Source organism: Physeter macrocephalus, chromosome 6 (genome assembly GCF_002837175.3).
Source record: "Physeter macrocephalus isolate SW-GA chromosome 6, ASM283717v5, whole genome shotgun sequence".
In the NCBI taxonomy this organism is placed as follows: Eukaryota; Metazoa; Chordata; class Mammalia; order Artiodactyla; family Physeteridae; genus Physeter; species Physeter macrocephalus.
The window spans coordinates 960,180-977,925 of NC_041219.1; the positions used below are offsets into that span (position 1 = coordinate 960,180).

General features: G+C 37.2%; 1 protein-coding gene across 4 annotated transcripts in view; it reads left to right on the plus strand.

The window, feature by feature from the left end:
* Positions 1-17,160, plus strand: part of TBK1 (TANK binding kinase 1) — a 47,419-nt gene extending 30,259 nt beyond the window's left edge. The window contains exons 9-22 of one of the 4 annotated variants that reach the window (XM_028490348.2): positions 2,817-3,013; positions 4,225-4,283; positions 4,667-4,758; positions 6,250-6,351; positions 7,517-7,595; positions 10,401-10,522; positions 10,621-10,697; positions 11,297-11,336; positions 11,826-11,927; positions 12,056-12,152; positions 12,552-12,658; positions 12,886-12,957; positions 14,379-14,401; positions 16,388-17,122. In XM_028490348.2, coding sequence (XP_028346149.1) covers positions 2,817-3,013; positions 4,225-4,283; positions 4,667-4,758; positions 6,250-6,351; positions 7,517-7,595; positions 10,401-10,522; positions 10,621-10,697; positions 11,297-11,336; positions 11,826-11,927; positions 12,056-12,152; positions 12,552-12,658; positions 12,886-12,957; positions 14,379-14,401; positions 16,388-16,401 — 1,183 coding nt within the window. In that variant the 3' untranslated portion in view covers positions 16,402-17,122. The other 3 variants (XM_024122922.3, XM_028490349.2, XR_003680055.2) reach the window with 3 other exon arrangements.
* The last annotated feature ends 586 nt before the right edge of the window (positions 17,161-17,746 follow it).

A 17,746-nucleotide genomic window follows, 5' to 3' on the forward strand; every position in this document is an offset into this window, starting at 1 on the left:
ATCTGCTGTGTGTTTTTCTGTCTTTTCATTTTGCTTATCTTACTGTGTTTGGGGTCTTCTTTTTGCAGGCTACAGGTTCGTAATTCCCATTGTTTTGGGTGTCTGTCCCCAGTGGCTAAGGTTGGTTCAGTGGGTTGAGTTGGTTTCCTGGTTGGGGGGACTAGTGCCTATGTTCTGGTGGATGAGGCTGGATCTTGTCTTTCTGATGGGCAGGTCCACTTCTGGTGGTGTGTTTTGGGATGTCGGTAGCCTTATTATGATTTTAGGCAGCCTCTCTGCTAATGGCTGGGGCTGTAGTCCTGTCTTGCTATTTGTTGGGCATAGGGTGTCCAGCACTGTAGGTTGCTGGTCGTTGAGTGAAGCTGGGTCTTGGTGTTGAGATGGAGATCTCTGGGAGATTTTCGCCGTTTGGTATTACGTGGAGCTGGGAGGTCTCTTGTGGACCAGTGTCCTGAAGTTGGTTCTCCCACCTCAGAGACACAGCCCTGATGCCTGGCTGGGGGCACCAAGAGCCTTTAATCCGCACGGCTCAGAATAAAAGGGAGAAAAAATAGGGAAGGAAGGAAGGGAGGAAGAAAGGAAGGAAGGAAGAAATGAAGGAAGGAAGGAAGAAGGAAGGAAGAAAGCAAGAAAGGAAGGAAGGACGGAAGAGAGGAAGAAAGGAAGGAAGGGGGGGAGGAAGAAAGAAAGAAAGAAGATAAGTTATTAAAATAAAAAATTATTATTAAGTAGAAAAGTTTTATAAAAAAATAAAAACGGTTCGGTCAGAACCCTAGGACAAATGGTGAAAGCTAAGCTCTACAGACAAAATCTCACATAGCAGCACACACATACACACTCACAAAAAGAGAAAAAGGGGAAAATAATAATATATCTTGCTCCCAAAGTCCACCTCCTCAACTTGGGATGATTTGCTGTCTATTCAGGTATTCCACAGATACAGGGCACTTCAAGCTGATGGTGGAGCTTTAATCCGCTGCTTCTGAGGGTGCTGGGAGAGACCTCCCGCTCTCATCTTTGTTCGCACAGCTTCTGGGGTTCAGCTTTGGACTTGGCCCCACCTCTGTGTGTAGGTCGTTCGAGGGCATCTGCTCTTGGCTCAGACAGGACGGGGTTAAAGGAGCAGCTGATTCGGGGGCTCTGGCACAGGCCGGGGGGAGGGAGGGGCACGGATGCGGGGTGAGCCTGCGGCGGCAGAGGCCGGCGTGACGCTGCACCAGCCCGAGGCGCGCCGTGCGTTCTCCCGGGGAAGCCGTCCCTGGATCCCGGGACCCCGGCAGCGGCGGGCTGCACAGGCTCCTGGGAGGGGAGGTGTGGACAGTGACCTGTGCTCGCACACAGGCTTCTTGGTGGCGGCAGCAGCAGCCTTAGCGTCTCATTCCCGTCTCTGGTGTCTGCGCTGATAGCCGCGGCTCGCGCCTGTTTCTGGAGCTCCTTTACACGGCGCGCTTAATCCCCTCTCCTCTCGCACCAGGAAACAGAGGCAAGAAAAAGTCTCTTGTCTCTTCCGCAGCTCCGCGCCCGTCTCTGGAGCTCCTGTAAGCGGCGCGCTTAATCCCCTCTCCTCACGCCCCAGGAAGCAAAGAGGGAAGAAAAGGTCTCCTGCCTCTTCGGCAGCTCCAGACTTCTCCCGGACTCCCTCCCGGCTAGCCGTGGTGCACTAACCCCTTCAGGCTCTGTTCACGCCACCAACCCCAGTCCTCTCCCCTCCATATAATTTCTTTCAACTGCACATGAATCTACAAAGATCTCAAAAAAATGTTTCTTAAAATGAAAGGGAAAAAAACATTACACCCTTTCTATATGCCTTAATTGCTGTTTGACAAGACTCAGCAGTTTTGATGCCTCATAAAACTCAAAAAGAGACTTTCACTGATAATTTATTAAGGAATAAAATCAATTAGATGGAATAATATTTTAGACATTTTTGTCTAATCTATGTCTAACATATTATAAACATTAAATATAATGTAAATATAATGAATAAAATAATATTCATATAACATTAGGTTAAAATATATTATTCATCTTTATTTTGGTGCTTAATAGCCTGAATAGATATGTACCATAGTTAGGTGTTGGCCACTATTTCATCTTAAGAGTGTGCGTGAACATAAAAAGCCCACCCAAGCCTGAGCCAAAAATCACAGCAGAGGCTTTTTGAAAGTGGCTTTTTTTTTGTTTGGAATCACAACATTGCTGCTGGAACATTTATTTGATTTCATGAATCTGTTTTGGGAGAATCTACCTTTTTCCCCAAAACATCATTTTGAAAATGCCTGATTTTATTAATTCATTTACATAGTCATGTTGTAAGTATTGTTCTCCGTTCTTTATATATTTAAATCATTTAGTCCTCACAACAATTCTGTGAGGTGGAGACTGTTATTCCCATTTTATAGATGAAGAACCTCAGCACAGAGGAGTTAAGTAACTGAAGGTAATACAACGAGTAAGTGGTAAGTGGAAGAACTGGAATTTGAATCCAGCTGTTCTGATTCCAGAGTCTGTGCCCTTAAACCTCTCTGCTATATTGGTCCCCTATTATTAAATATTAAAACTCCTGTGTATTGCACATATCCAATATAGGTATCAAACATAAAAAATTTTAGAGTTGATTGCTGTATAGGCAGATTATGTGGAATTTTCAATTTAATAGACTTTATAGTATCCGCATCAACAAAGCAGCATTTCTGTGGACTGGTCATGATCTAAAGTATCACTGAGAAATAGATGTTGTGGCCCTCATTAAAAAAAATTTTTTTACCTCTTTTTTTATCCCAATTATGTTGTCCTTTTGGATTTTTCTCACACAGTGCTACTGTATTTTATGAACTGGTGTATAAACAAACCAAAATTATTTCTTCAAATCAAGAACTTATATATGAAGGACGACGTTTAGTTCTAGAACCTGGAAGACTGGCACAACATTTCCCTAAAACTGCTGAGGAAAATCCCATCTTTGTAGTAAGCCGGGAACCTCTGAGTACAATAGGATTGATATATGAAAAAAGTAAGTTGGGATTTTTCTTATTGTTCTTACTAGCCATTTAAAAAAAAAAACAAACCCTGAGAATTCCCTGGCGGTACAGTGGGTAGGATTCCACACTCTCACTGCTGAGGGCCGAGGTTCAATCCCTGGTCAGGGAACTAAGATCCCACAAGCCATGCGGCATGGCCAAAAGAAAGAAAAAAAAAAAAAAAAAAAAACTATAAAAATGATTGTCATCTTCATAAAGATGACTGATGATGACATTAATGTAGAACTTTTATAAATATTAAAATTTTGTAAGTTAATTGAGAATAGTAGTAAAATTTAAAACCCTGTATGCAACAAAATGATGACTGATGATGACATTAATGTAGAACTTTTATAAATATTAAAATTTTGTAAGTTAATTGAGAATAGTAGTAAAATTTAAAACCCTGTATGCAACAAAATTTGATGTTAAATATTTTGTTTATAAAATGGTAAAATAGTTTGTCATATATGTTTTACTGTAGCTCTCTGCTTTTAGTATTTTACTAACACTCAAAATAAACTTTTGGGGCTTCCCTGGTGGCGCAGTGGTTGAGAGTCCACCTGCCGATGCAGGGGATACGGGTTCGTGCCCTGGTCTGGGAAGATCCCACATGCCATGGAGCGGCTGGGCCCATGAGCCATGACCGCTGAGCCTGCACGTCCCGAGCCTGTGCTCCGCAACGGGAGAGGCCACAACAGTGAGAGACCCGCGTACCGCAAAAAAATAAAAAATAAAAATAAAAATAACCTTTTGTATCATAAATCTCAGCAAATATTTATTGTTTCCAGGGTGAATAGGACCCTTTTCCAGGCTTTGAAGTTTAAGAAAAATTAGATCTGCATTTTGGAATCTTTTAAATTATTAATTCTAGTGGTAAAAAAAAAGTTACCTGGATTTTTATATTTTTGTTTAGATCTTGGGATTTGATTTAGATTTAAAGAAAAACATTGAGCTTGTTATGTTGGAATATATTTAAGAAAAAGAAATGAAACTCCTTAGAAATAGTGCAGGAAATTTGTTAAGGAATGAGCATTTTGTTCAAGTGGTTTTCTTTAACCAGGAAAAAAACATTAAAGAGTTTTACCACTAACATTTAATTTAGAGGTAATTTAGAGGTTAATGTTTAATTTGGAGGTTGATGTATGAAGGATGAAATAATTCATAATTTTTTATTTCTGATTTTAATTATTTCATATTTCAGTTTCCCTCCCTAAAGTACATCCACGTTATGATTTAGATGGGGATGCCAGCATGGCTAAGGTTAGTATTTAATTAAATGACTATATAAACATCTGAATTAAAATTACCTTATCAATAGTGGAAGCAACAAAAAGTGTATCTTTATATACACCTATATAATTTAGGAAATTATTCATTTAGATTGTTACCCATGACAAATTTTTGTGTTCTTTCTTCTTTGTATCCTTTCTTGAACTCATAGGAAAATTTTCTCCATTGAGACAGTGCATGTTTACCATTATTATGTTATGGATAAAATATTTATTGCAGTTATATCTGTCCTTAGCTTTTAGAAATTAGTAGCTTACTGTGTTTTTAATGATAAAAACACAAAAGCTTGAAAATTTTTATGTGAGTTTTTCTTACCCTGCACCAAATATTGACACTTTGTATTTCTTCATTAGGCAGTAACAGGAGTTGTGTGTTATGCCTGTAGAATTGCCAGTACCTTGCTGCTTTATCAGGAATTAATGCGAAAGGGGATACGATGGTTGATGTAAGTAATGGATTGAAATTTGAAAATTGATCTTCGAATAGGCCTCATTAAATAACTGGTAATCATCCCATCATTGATGCTTTACCTCTTCAGACTAGGTGGGGTCATGTAGCATGATTTTTATTATAATACATTTGTTTCACATTTAGTTTACAAAACGTTTAGCAGCTGTTTTGTTTTTTTTTTTCATTTGATTCCTACAAAACCCTTATGAGACAGATAGGACAAATAGTATCTGAATTTTAAAATTAAGAAAAAAAATTAGAAAAATATAGGATTTCCTTGGTGGTCCAGTGGTTAGCACTCGGCACTTTCACTGCCGTGGCCCCGTGACCCTAAGAAACGTTTTGTGGTTGAATATATGATATGTCATCTTTCCATCTGATAGAAGTGGAGAATGAATGGTCTCTTAAGAATCGTGCCTCTAGTTCTATACATCATCATTTGAATTGTTTCAATTTTATACACACATAATAATGGACTCAACAGTGCCCTTAGGCTTTAATGCTTGTGACGGTTTATGTTTACCCACCTCACACCTGTCCTTCCGTTCTTGAAAAAACAGATATGAAGCATTTCATCATTCTTGTTCTTCTGCTGCTGCTTCTAAGAAGAAAAAAGTATAAGGCTCTTTTTTTTTCCTGTCACCTTTATGTTAAACCCATAAATTTATGCTTATAATTTTTTTTATGTGTTCACATATCCAGTTTGTAAGCCTGTGCTGTTCTCTTTCCATTAAGAAGCCTTTTTGTTTTTACTAAATGGTTTTTGGAAAAACCTAAGTGTTGACTCCATTTATTTTCGTAGCATTGTTGCTAACAGCTCTTGTTTTCTCTTGCTGCTGCTATCTACTCCAGTCGCTGCTCCATGAAGCTTTTGTTTCTTTTACTTATTAGCTTTTAGTTCAATAAGTCATGAGAAAATAGTTTTTCACGTAGACCACTGTTGGCAAACGTTTTCAGTTAGTAAATATTTTAGACTTTGTGGTCTGCAAATTCTGTTTTCATTTTGTTTTTACAACCTTTAAAAATGTAAATCCCTTTCTTAGCAGAAACAGGCATCAGGCCTTAGTTTGTTGGCCTTGATATATATCAGAAGGTCTTCAATTATATTATATACTATGTCATCCTGCTTAAGTATAAATCAGACAATAGTCTACCAGGAACATTAAAAATTAATTCTGGTGGTATAAAATGTAATGCTGTTCAGCTTATTTGTGTGATTGTAGATTAGTTTTATTCCTTAATATAATTTTAATGCCTTAGATTTCTAAACTGTTAACCTGATAAGTGGTAGTGGTTTGTGCCCTGGATAGGTATAAAGCGTCACAGAGATGCTTTCAGTAGTAAAAAGTGAATTGGCTTTCATAATGTATCAAGACCGTTAAGAAGTTTGTCTGAACAGAAAGTAGTACAGCAGTGTAATTAGTGAAAGGCAAGAGAAAACAAATAATTCTTTAGATAAACTAATGGGAATATTATTATTTTTTAGAGAATCAGTTAAAGATGATTATAATGAAACTGTTCACAAAAAGACGGAAGTTGTGATCACATTAGATTTCTGCATCAGAAACATTGAAAAGACTGTGAAAGTGTAAGTAGATTACTTCCTTACTAATAGTGGTTAAAATGTCAACGATTTTCCATTTCTGTTTAGTTTATTTAGTTATCCTTGGCATGATATAGCATGCTCTTCAAGTCTTTCTATTAAGGGACAACCTTAGATTAAGTCATTTCCTCATAAGGGCAAAAATATTCAGTCATTTCAGTAAGAAATGAGTACCATCTCTTTGGTGGCATTTTCTCCTTCCCTTTGAAAAGGAAAAGGAATCTGAAATAGAAACATCTCGTTTTTTTTACCTTGCAAAGCAGACAACTCTGCATAGGAAAATATAAAACCTGTGATCAAAGGAAGTAGGAAGAGGTATTCTAGAACCCTATTTGGGTAGTATTTTTAGAATTTGGGGATTACTTTTAGTTTACTCTTCCTTATTAATCTTACCCGAGAATGCCTTTTGAAACAGAATGATATTTTAAACTACCTTGTTCCTAGGCTATACTATTTGTACTGCACAGAAAGTATAATAAGTGCAACTAGTATATACTCTTGACCTCCATTATTTCTGAAATCTAGTATTTCGACTATTATCCTGACATAAGACTGAAATAAAGTTGTCTTTTATAGTTTATCTCTTAATCTGCAAATTTATAAGCAGAAGTATATAAAATTCCTTCTTTACGGAGACATCAAGTTTTCTTGGGATCTGTTGCTTATAGGCTTTGCATTCAATATTCTATTCTTAAATAGTTATGATAATAAAAACTCAAATATAATTTATAAAACATCTTTTAAAATCTATGCTCATTGGGCATCCCTGGTGGCGCAGTGGTTGAGAGTCTGCCTGCCGATGCAAGGGACACGGGTTCGTGCCCCGGTCTGGAAGGATCCCATATGCCGCGGAGTGGCTGGGCCCGTGAGCCATGGCCGCTGGGCCTGCACATCCAGGGCCTGTGCTCCGCAACGGGAAAGGCCACAACAGTGAGAGGCCCACGTACCGCAAAAAAAAAAAAAAAAAATCTATGCTCATTAAAATTTTATGCTCATTTAATTTTTCTGTACTTACATCCAGGGCCTGTGCTCCGCAACGGGAAAGGCCACAACAGTGAGAGGCCCACGTACCGCAAAAAAAAAAAAAAAAAATCTATGCTCATTAAAATTTTATGCTCATTTAATTTTTCTGTACTTGTTTTTCATACAGATATGAAAAGTTGATGAAGATCAGCCTAGAAGCAGCAGAGTTAGGTGAAATTTCAGACATACACACCAAACTGTTGAGAGTGAGTATTTACAAAATTTTGACAATCGTGGGCTCATAATCTATTCCTTTGCTGGCAAGATTAGATCCGAACTTTCCTAGAACTTTCCTAGAAACATGAGGTACCTAAAGATCTCCAGAGAAAAGAACAGCCTTTTCCCAACTTAAGGAACACTACTTTTTAAATAGACATGATATTGCAGCCAATTGATTTATTAATAGTTTTACTTATTACCCCTTAATGTTGGTCCTTCAGGTTGCTTGCTACTTCTCACACTTTTATGTAATGCTGTAAAAAATAATTTTGTCCATAAAATATTTTCCATGTTTTAGAAGTATAAGGTAACACATTCTTAACATTAATGTTAAAGACGACATAAAGCATGAAAAGCAAGATATGTATTTGACTATATAAGAATTTAAGGGGCTTCCTTGGTGACACAGTGGTTAAGAATCCACCTGCCAATGCAGGGCACACGGGTTTGAGCCCTGGTCCAAGAAGATCCCACATGCTATGGAACAGCTAAGCCCGTGCACCGCAACTACTGAGCCTGTGCTCTAGAGCCCGCCAGCCACAACTGCTGAGCCTGCGTGCCACAGCTACTGAAGGCCATGCACCTAGAGCCTGTGCTCCACCACAATGAGAAGTCCACATACTGTAACGATGATTAGCCCCTGCTCGCCGCAACTAGAGAAAGCCCGCGCGCAGCAACGAAGATCCAGTGCAGCCAAAAATAAATAAATAAAATAAAATTTTTAAAATATATTTTAAAAAGAAAGAATTTAAGATCTCTATATGTTTTTTGTTTTGTTTTGGTTTTTTCTTTCTTTTTTTTTTTTTTTTTTTTTCCTTTTTGGCCACACCAAGCGGCTTGTAGGTTCTGAGTTCCCCAGCCAGGGATTGAACCTGGGCCCTCGGCAGTGAAAGTGCGGAGTCCTAACCACTGGACCGCCAGGGAATTCCCAAGATCTCTATACGTTTAAAAAAATAATGTTAAAAAACAAATAGAGGGCTTCCCTGGTGGTGCAGTGGTTGAGAGTCCGCCTGCCGATGCAGGGAACACGGGTTCGTGCCCTGGTCCGGGAAGATCCCACGGAGCGGCTGGGCCCGTGGGCCATGGCCGCTGAGCCTACGCGTCCAGAGCCTGTGCTCCGCAATGGGAGAGGCCACAGTAGTGAGAAGCCTGCATACCACAAAAAAAAAAAAAAAAAAAAAAAAGATTGAGAAAATGAGATAAAGGCTTTTTTAATATATATGAATATAGCTCATACAAATGCATAAGGAAAACATTAAATCTGCAGTAAATAGAGAACATTTAGAAATGATTTTAAAATGAATAGATCTAAGTGAAACTCTTGGAAAAAAAAGTTCAACTACAAGAGTAATAGAAAATGGCATATTATAACAGTAAGATACCATTTTGTCTTTCAAATTAGCAAGGCTTTAAGAATTATATATAATACCAGTGCTAACACTAGGGGAATGCAGAGGGCACACTTGTTTGTTGCTAGTAGCAGCATAAACCACCACTTAAAACTTAATTTGAAAAACAATAGTATGTATCAGGACACTTAAAATATTCAAACATATTCACCCTTTAAGTCCAACCTTTATCCTTTCTTTAAAACTTTTACAGATGCTCTCAGTTCTGTGGTAGGTAAGTGATAAATTTACTAAGCTTAAAATGAACAGGATCTTAGATGAGGTTTCATTTTTTGTTTTTTAGAGGAGGTACTTGAGGATATGGGGAGGGGGAAGGGTAAGCTGTGACGAAGTGAGAGTGGCATGGACATACATACACTACCAAACATAGGGTGGATAGCTAGTGGGAAGCAGCCGCATAGCACAGGGAGATCAGCTAGGTGGTTTTGTAACTTCCTAGAGGAGTGGGATAGGAAGGGTGGGAGGGAGATGCAAGAGGGAAGAGATATGGGAACATATGTATATGTATAACTGATTCACTTTGTTGTAAAGCAGAAACTAACACACCATTGTAAAGCAATTATACTACAATAAAGATGTTAAAAAAAAAAAGAGGTACTTTTCTTTTTAGCTGTAAACAAAAAGAGCACAATTTTGCATATCTACATTTATACTTGGGACTATGCTAATAATTCTCTTTTATTTTCATGAGATAGAGTACTAACCATATTTTGTAGGTAAAGAAACAAGCTTAATTGAATGATTAAAAGTATTTTCTGTGTTTTTTTAAAAAGAATATTAGATGTAAGCAATGTTTTATAAAATATATTTTATATAAGATTTTTTAAAATTAATTATTTTTGGCTGCGTTGGGTCTTCATTGCTGTGTGCAGGCTTTCTCTAGTTGCAGCAAGCGGGGGCCACTCTTCACTGCAGTGCACGGGCTTCTCATTGCAGTGGCTTCTCTTGTTGCAGATCCCAGGCTCTAGGTGCACAGGCTTCAGTAGTTGTGGCATGAGGGTTCAGTAGTTACGGCTCATGGGCTCTAAAGCACAGGCTTGGTAGCTGTGGCGCACGGGCTTAGTTGCTCCGCGGTATGTGGGATCTTCCCAGACCAGGGCATGAACCCATGTCCCCTGTATTGGCAGGCAGATTCTTAACCACTGTGCCACCAGGGAAGCCCTATAAAATATATTAATACTCATGTTTTATTATCATATTGTACTCTTGGTGGAATATAACCTAAGAAACTGTCCTTTCATTTAAAGATAAAAATAGTTATTCTGACTTTGAACTGAAGTAATCTACAAAAGAAATGTTTTTCAAACTTTAGGCTCCACTGGCATTGTGATGATCATTTCTGATTTTTGGTAATCTGGATCTGAACCCATTGGTTTTATTTAGCTTTCCAGTTCTCAGGGAACAATAGAAACCAGTCTTCAGGATATTGAAAGCAAATTATCTCCAGGTGGATTGCTGGCAGATACATGGACCCATCAAGAAGGCACTCATCCAAAAGATAGACAGTAGGTTATAACTGCGTTGGCAGTTTCTGCTCTTATTATTAAATGTCCTTTTTCACATTGACTCAATTAATTTATTTGGATTTTTCTTTTCTAAATAGTGTAGAAAAGCTACAAGTCCTGTTAAATTGCATCACAGAGATTTACTATCAGTTCAAAAAAGACAAAGCAGAACGTAGTAAGTAAAATTTTCCATTTGTTAATCTGAGTCAGCCCTACTAGTTGTAATTCGGTTGAATTAATTTGGTATATTTGTAAGGGTGACTACATAAGTTATTTATTTCAGAGACTTGGTTCTGTCAGGGAAGAGGTTGAATGTATTAAAAATTATCCTTAAAACCAGCCTTTTGAGTATTTCAAATCAGGGATCAGAACTCTGAAACATCTAGAGGCCACGCACATAATGGAAAGGAATGAGATTGGCCTGTGGAGACTGAGGGGGACTAGAGAGGAGGACCCCCACCCCCATGTGAAGGGGAGAGCCACTACTCAGATTCACCTGATTGTTTTTCCAGTGTTCCTGGGCCTCAAGAGAAGCTAGAAATAGACTTTATTAGAAATATCCTGATTTTTAAATGTTGGCAGTTAATTTTTTTTTTAACATTAGCATTGTACAGACCAAATAAAAGCATTTGTGGGCAGTATCTACCCATGGGTCAGAAGTTTGTGACATCTGCTTTAAACTCTTAGCCTTCATGAAGTAATAATCTCAAAAAAAAATTGCATGTGATTTTATGATTCTACATTTACAAGAGTAATACATATTCTTATTTTTAGGACTAGCTTATAATGAAGAACAAATCCACAAATTTGATAAGTAAGTGTCCAGATTATGTTTAATAATTATTTTTGGTTATATTTCTTCTTAAAGTTGGAATTAATCATAATAAAAAATACATTTTAATCTTGGCTTTATAGAATTGTTACTGTATGTGCACTTATTTGAGGCCCACTCATCTGGCCCCTGGTTGAGAGGTTACTGAGATGGGAGAATAAGGGGGCAGTCTTCTCCTGCCTCCTGTGCTCTGATTGCAGAAGGAAGATAATGGAGAACATAGGCAAGGGCAGACTTAACCACCTCCTTAACCTTAACCTCATTCGATAAGTAGTTTTTGACCATTCTCCACCATCAGCCTTCTTTTTCGCCTCTTGCTGCTATAATGTCTGTCTTAGAAACTTTAGGCTTTCTATTGTAAATAATCTAAACCCATTACAGGAAAAAAATTTCACATATTTGAAAATTCTTTAATATTGGAAATAGAAACACTGATATTGGTTTAAGCCTCTGATTATTTCTAAATTACAGGCAAAAACTGTATTATCATGCAACAAAAGCTATGACCCACTTTACAGATGAATGTGTTAAAAAGTACGAGGCTTTTTTGGATAAGTCAGAAGAATGGATGAGGTAAGTAAACTTTTTGGGGGGTGATTAGTGGTTATCTGCACAATATATAATTTAATGTATATTATATATTTTAAGTAAAAATAATATTTCATTAGACTGCTTATTAATTGGTTCTTTTTGGTTTTCAGAAAGATGCTTCATCTTAGGAAACAGTTATTATCCCTAACTAATCAGTGTTTTGATATTGAAGAAGAAGTTTCAAAGTATCAAGACTATACTAATGAGGTATAGCTTCAAAATTATCTCGGAAAAAAAGGCTTTTTCCTGCTAGGAAAAATTAAAATAAAATTCTTCTAAGTTTAAATCTGATAATGATTGAGAAGAGAGAAATAGGGTATAATATGCCTATATTCAGCTCTGCTTGCCCACTTGTGGTATGTATTTTGAGTCAAGTTTTAAGATGTTTTACAGTGAAAAACATCTGATAGACCATTTTTTAAAATCATCGGTAAGCAAAGTTTTTCTTAGAGAGTTTTAAGTATTATATCATTGATGGTTTTGAAATTAAAACTTAAAGCTATAAAGGGCTTATTAAAACCTGTAACATTTGATCTAAGATCTGTAGTAAGTATTCTGTCCTGTGATTGATACGGTTTTTTTGTTTGTTTGTTTTTGATGTTTTAGTTACAAGAAACTTTGCCACAGAAAATGTTCGCAGCCTCCAGTGGAATCAAACATACCATGACCCCAATTTATCCATGTTCTAACACATTAGTAGAAATGACTCTTGGGTAAGAAATTTATTATTTGGTAACTGTAGTGTTTCCGTTTGTTTTTATTTCATTTTGTGATCTTGCTCTTTTATTTTGAAATGTTTTATATTTGTTATGAATACATTTGCTAATATTATTTAATGACTTAGATCAATCTAGAGAACTAAACATACTATAAATATAACTGTAAAACACTTGCATACTTTTTTTGAGCACAGGTACTTTTATCTTTATTTTGAATATAGTATGAAGAAATTAAAGGAAGAAATGGAAGGGGTAGTTAAAGAACTTGCTGAAAATAATCATATTTTAGAAAGGTGAGTAATACAAAGATCATTCTGCCCTGTGATTATATGTGCAATTGAGTACATAAACATATATCTATACTTGTATCTGTCTGTCTTCCTGTATCAATAGGTTAAGCAGTGGGAAAGGAATATTAAGTCAGAACCCTTAGGTTTTGTGAATTTCATGGTGCCTTTTAATGTGTTTGGGGTTGTTTTGATAAAGACAAGTCAACTGTGATTGATTCCATTTTATAGAAGCATTGGTTAATAGAATTCTTTGAATCAGTCTGTGAAAACGAAAATCTTTTGCACATTTTTCAAAACATTTTCTCATTAGAATTATCATTTTCAATTCTGGATTCAGAGTTGCTTAGGAGATGCCAGCACTCTGATCAGTGCTGTGTAACTCACAGAGCCCTCTGAACCCCTCCTTGCACGTGAGCGCCATCTGTTCATGGAGTTCTTTGAGGAGCTGAGTGTCTGCTTATCTCCAGAATCCTAATAGATCAAGGAGAAAGAGAGTTGGAAAATGTACAGAGACAATAATGCCACCTTGGTGGCTGTTTCCTTGTCTGGGCTCCTCAGAGAAGTTAAGTCCTATTTGGCTCATAAATAGAAGCCTTCTCTTTCCAGCCCTTAGGTGCTTCTCCACAGGTCCTCTCACCCGCAAGATATTAACACAAGGATTTCACATTTATGTGGTGTTTTGTACACTTGAAGGGCACTTTCACGCTGCATGGCCTCACTAAACGTGCATTCCAGCCTTGCATTCCAGGGCACAGCAGATAGTCTTTGTCCATGTTCCACAGGTGTTGACGTTCATACCTGAAAAGATGTACTGGAGCTGGAACCCAGCCTCATATCTCCCCACTAGCCCTGTTCTCTCAAATAAAAGACCAGACATGTTCATAAGGCTTGGAAAGATTAAATGTCAGCAAATCACATGATATTTGAGCTACATGTAGAAAGTTATCAGGTGCTTCGATAGTATTATCGATTTTTTTAAATGAATTTAATGAATTGGTTAAAAAAATGTTTAAACAATATATAATTGTAAAAATTGAAATAAAAGACCCCACGTCCCCTTTCTCATACCTCCCCACTCCCACAGAAGTGATCACTATTGATAGTTTGTTGTGCATGTGTGTTTTATAAGAATGGAATTGTTCTGTACATACTGGTTTAGTCTTATTTTTTTCACTTAAGGCTGTATATCAAGGGTACTTTTTCATATCCATACATATAGCTCTATTTTTCTCATTTTCAGCAGCTTCCTGATATCCTAGTGTATGCATCTACCATATCTATTTGGTGCATCCCTATTTGTTGGGCATTTAAGTTGTTTCTAATTTTTCACAATTACAGAACATGCTTTAGTGAACATACTTGTATATATACCTTCATGTGCTTGTGTAAGAGTTTTTGAAAGGTTGACTTCTTGATGTTTCTAGATGTGGAGTTGTTGGGTCAAAGGGTATGCACATTTGAAATTTTTTTATATATATAAATTTATTTATTTATGGCTGCATTGGGTCTTTGTTGCTGTGCGCGGGCTTTCTCTAGTTTCGGTGGGGGCTACTCTTCATTGCGGTGTGCAGGCTTCTCATTGCAGTGGCTTCTCTTTTGGAGCACAGGCTCTAGGCACGTGGGCTTCAGTAGTTGTGGCATGCAGGCCCAGTAGTTGTGGCGCACAGACTTAGTTCCTCCACAGCATGTGGGATCTTCCCAGACCAGGGCTCAAACCCATGTTCCCTGCATTGGCAGGCGGATTCTTAACCACTGCGCCAGCAGGGAAGACCCTGCGCGTTTGAATTTTGATAGTTTGTTCTCTAAAAGGCTTGTTACAGTCCCATTGTCAACACTGAATGTTCTCAGTTTTTTAGATGTTTGCCAATTTGTTTAGTAGAAACCGATATCTTGTTTTAATTTGCATATCTTTGGTTAATAGTGATGTCAAACATCTTTTTATATGTTTATTCAATTTTTTTTTCTGTGAATTGCCTGTTAGGTTTTAAAGTCTTTTTCCTATTGGTTTTCTATTGGTTTCCTATTGTTTTATAGCATCTACATAGTAATTATCTAACTCTTTATAACTTTTTATAAATTTATAAAGTTTATAGTTTCTTCACAACTTTAGCTAAATCCGAAAAATTTATTCTGAAAGGCTAAAGATTAGCAAGTAGAAAAGACTATTAAAATATGTTTTAACAAAATTTTATATTGAATCACATGTTTTGTGGAATAAAATCCCCACTTCCCAAAGCGTGTCCAATAAGTCATGTTTTATTTGCAGGCTTGACAGTACATGGGTAATCAGACATGGCAGAATCATAACTTAAATGTTAAATGACCACTTAAGGATTTGTGCCAGAACTAGTAATAGAAGCCAGGTCTTGTACACTGTCTCCATATGGATATCTATCACTTCAGATTTTTTTGTATCTAAAATCACATAACATCATCCTTCCCAACTCAGTCTCCCCTGTAATTTCCTCATCTTCTTCCCCTTTCTCCTCCTACCATGAACATAAATTATTTTATTTTATTATTTATTTTTTTAATGAACTTATTTATTTTATGTATTTATTTTTGGCTGCGTTGGGTCTTCATGGCTGCATGAGCTTTCTCTAGTTGCGGCGAGTGGGGGCTACTCTTCATTGCGGTGCGCGGGCTTCTCATTGCCGTGGCTTCTCTTGTTGCAGAGCACAGGCTCTAGGCATGCAGGCTCTGTAGTTGTGGCTCGCCGCCTTTAGAGCACAGGCTCAGTAGTTGTGGCGCATGGGCTTAGTTGCTCTGCGGCATGTGGGATCTTCCCAGACCGGGCTCAAACCCCTACATTGGCAGGCAGATTCTTAACCACTGTGCCACCAGGGAAGTCCCCATAAATTATTTTAGACACTCACTCTTCTTTACTCCCTTTCATCAAGTTTGGTAATCTTCCTTCAAACGTTTCTGTGTTCCCCTTCATCAACCTCATTTAGATCTCCTTTCCCCCTACCTTGTGAGCCATGATAATAATCTACTACCTATTTCCCTAACCACCTCTTCCCATCTGTCATGGGTTTTACAGCCAAAGTAATATTCCCAAATACTGATCTAATCATACCACTCCCTTGGCTCAGAAATTTCCATTTCTTACTGTCTCTGACTCCCAACTCCACATCTTTGCTTATAAATCCCACCCCACCAAAAGAAATTATCCAGCTCTTTCTAACACTTTCTGGATTACATTACTCCCCCATTTTCTCTTAAGAAGTCTTCCCAAGCCACTGAGTTGTATTTTTTCACATATTAATGATAGTGGCACTGTGTTTCAGAAAGAAATAGAGCAAATTATAGTTGGTTAACTCTTTAAAAATAATAGTTTATTCCTCTGAAAAGTATTTTATATTCTTCTTTAAAATGTTGGAGGCCAAATAAATGAATCTTTTGAGATTGCCTTTTTTCTTTTGTGTTTTAGGTTTGGCTCTTTAACCATGGATGGTGGCCTTCGCAATGTTGACTGTCTATAGCTTTATAAGAAGTTTGAGGCAAGTTTCAGTTTGCACAAGAAAATAATGTTGGGGCATTAAATGAATGCCTCTGTAGGTGGTCTCTTGTTTCTACATTTCACTATTTGATGTGGTCATGTAAATATGTACAATACTGTAAATACATAAAAAATATATAAATTTTTGGCTGCTAAGATGTAATTTTACTTTTTAACATTTATAATTATATGAGGACATTTGACCTCAGTGAGCACTGAGAAGAAAGCCATGACCGATACGTTGAGATACTTACTGATCCTCGACTCTTCTGAGTAAGGCCAGCTAAGTCATATATCTCTGACTGCCTACTGGAAACATTTTTAAGTGGAACCAAAATTGGCATCCTTACAAATCAGTAAAGGCTGATTGTTAACACTTTTATAAATGATAGAATGGAGAGGTAGCTTTTTTTGAGTGGGGAGCAGAACCGAACCACTGTTTTACTAGGATCACAGTTTTTTTGAGAAGGATAAAGTGGCATTATCCCAGTTATCCTTGTATCTGTTTAATTTCAGGTAAATTATTGAGCAAAATTTTTAAAGTGATTTAATTGTTAAAAACTGTTCATTTTTATTTTGGCCATAAATGTATAATTGTCATAAAAATTTTAGGATCTTTTCAACTGTTTTAAGCTGTATATTTCTTCTTTACTTTAATTCTGCTTACTACTTCATGAAGAAGTATCAATAAATTTCTCAATTGTAATGTAAAGAGTTTGTATTTTTCTGTGTACAACAGTTCGAGAAACAAAAGTTATCTTTTGAAAAATAATACGGGTGGTAATGGTAAATTATCCTCAGAAATTACAGGAGGGGCAATTTTGTGACTCTTCTAAACCCACTGATTCCAAGTTTAGTAGAAGTTCTTTCATAAATTCATAAATGTATGCTATTCAAATCCAAAAGGAGCCTTCTCTTTGAAAAATATACACAGAGTTCTATTTTTTTTTTAACATCTTTATTGGAGTATAACTGTTTTACAATAGTGTGTTAGTTTCTCCTTTACAACAAAGTGAATCAGTTATACATATGTTCCCATATCTCTTCCCTCTTGCATCTCCCTCCCTCCCACCCTCCCTATCCCACCCCTCTCGGTGGTCACAAAGCACAGAGGTGATCTCCCTGTGCTATGCGGCAGCTTCCCACTGGCTATCTAATTTACATTTGGTAGTGTATATATGTCCCTGCCACTCTCTCACTTCGTCACAGCTTACCCTTCCCCCTCCCCATGTTCTCAAGTCCATGCTCTAGTAGGTCTGTGTTTTATTCCCATCCTACACAGAGTTCTAG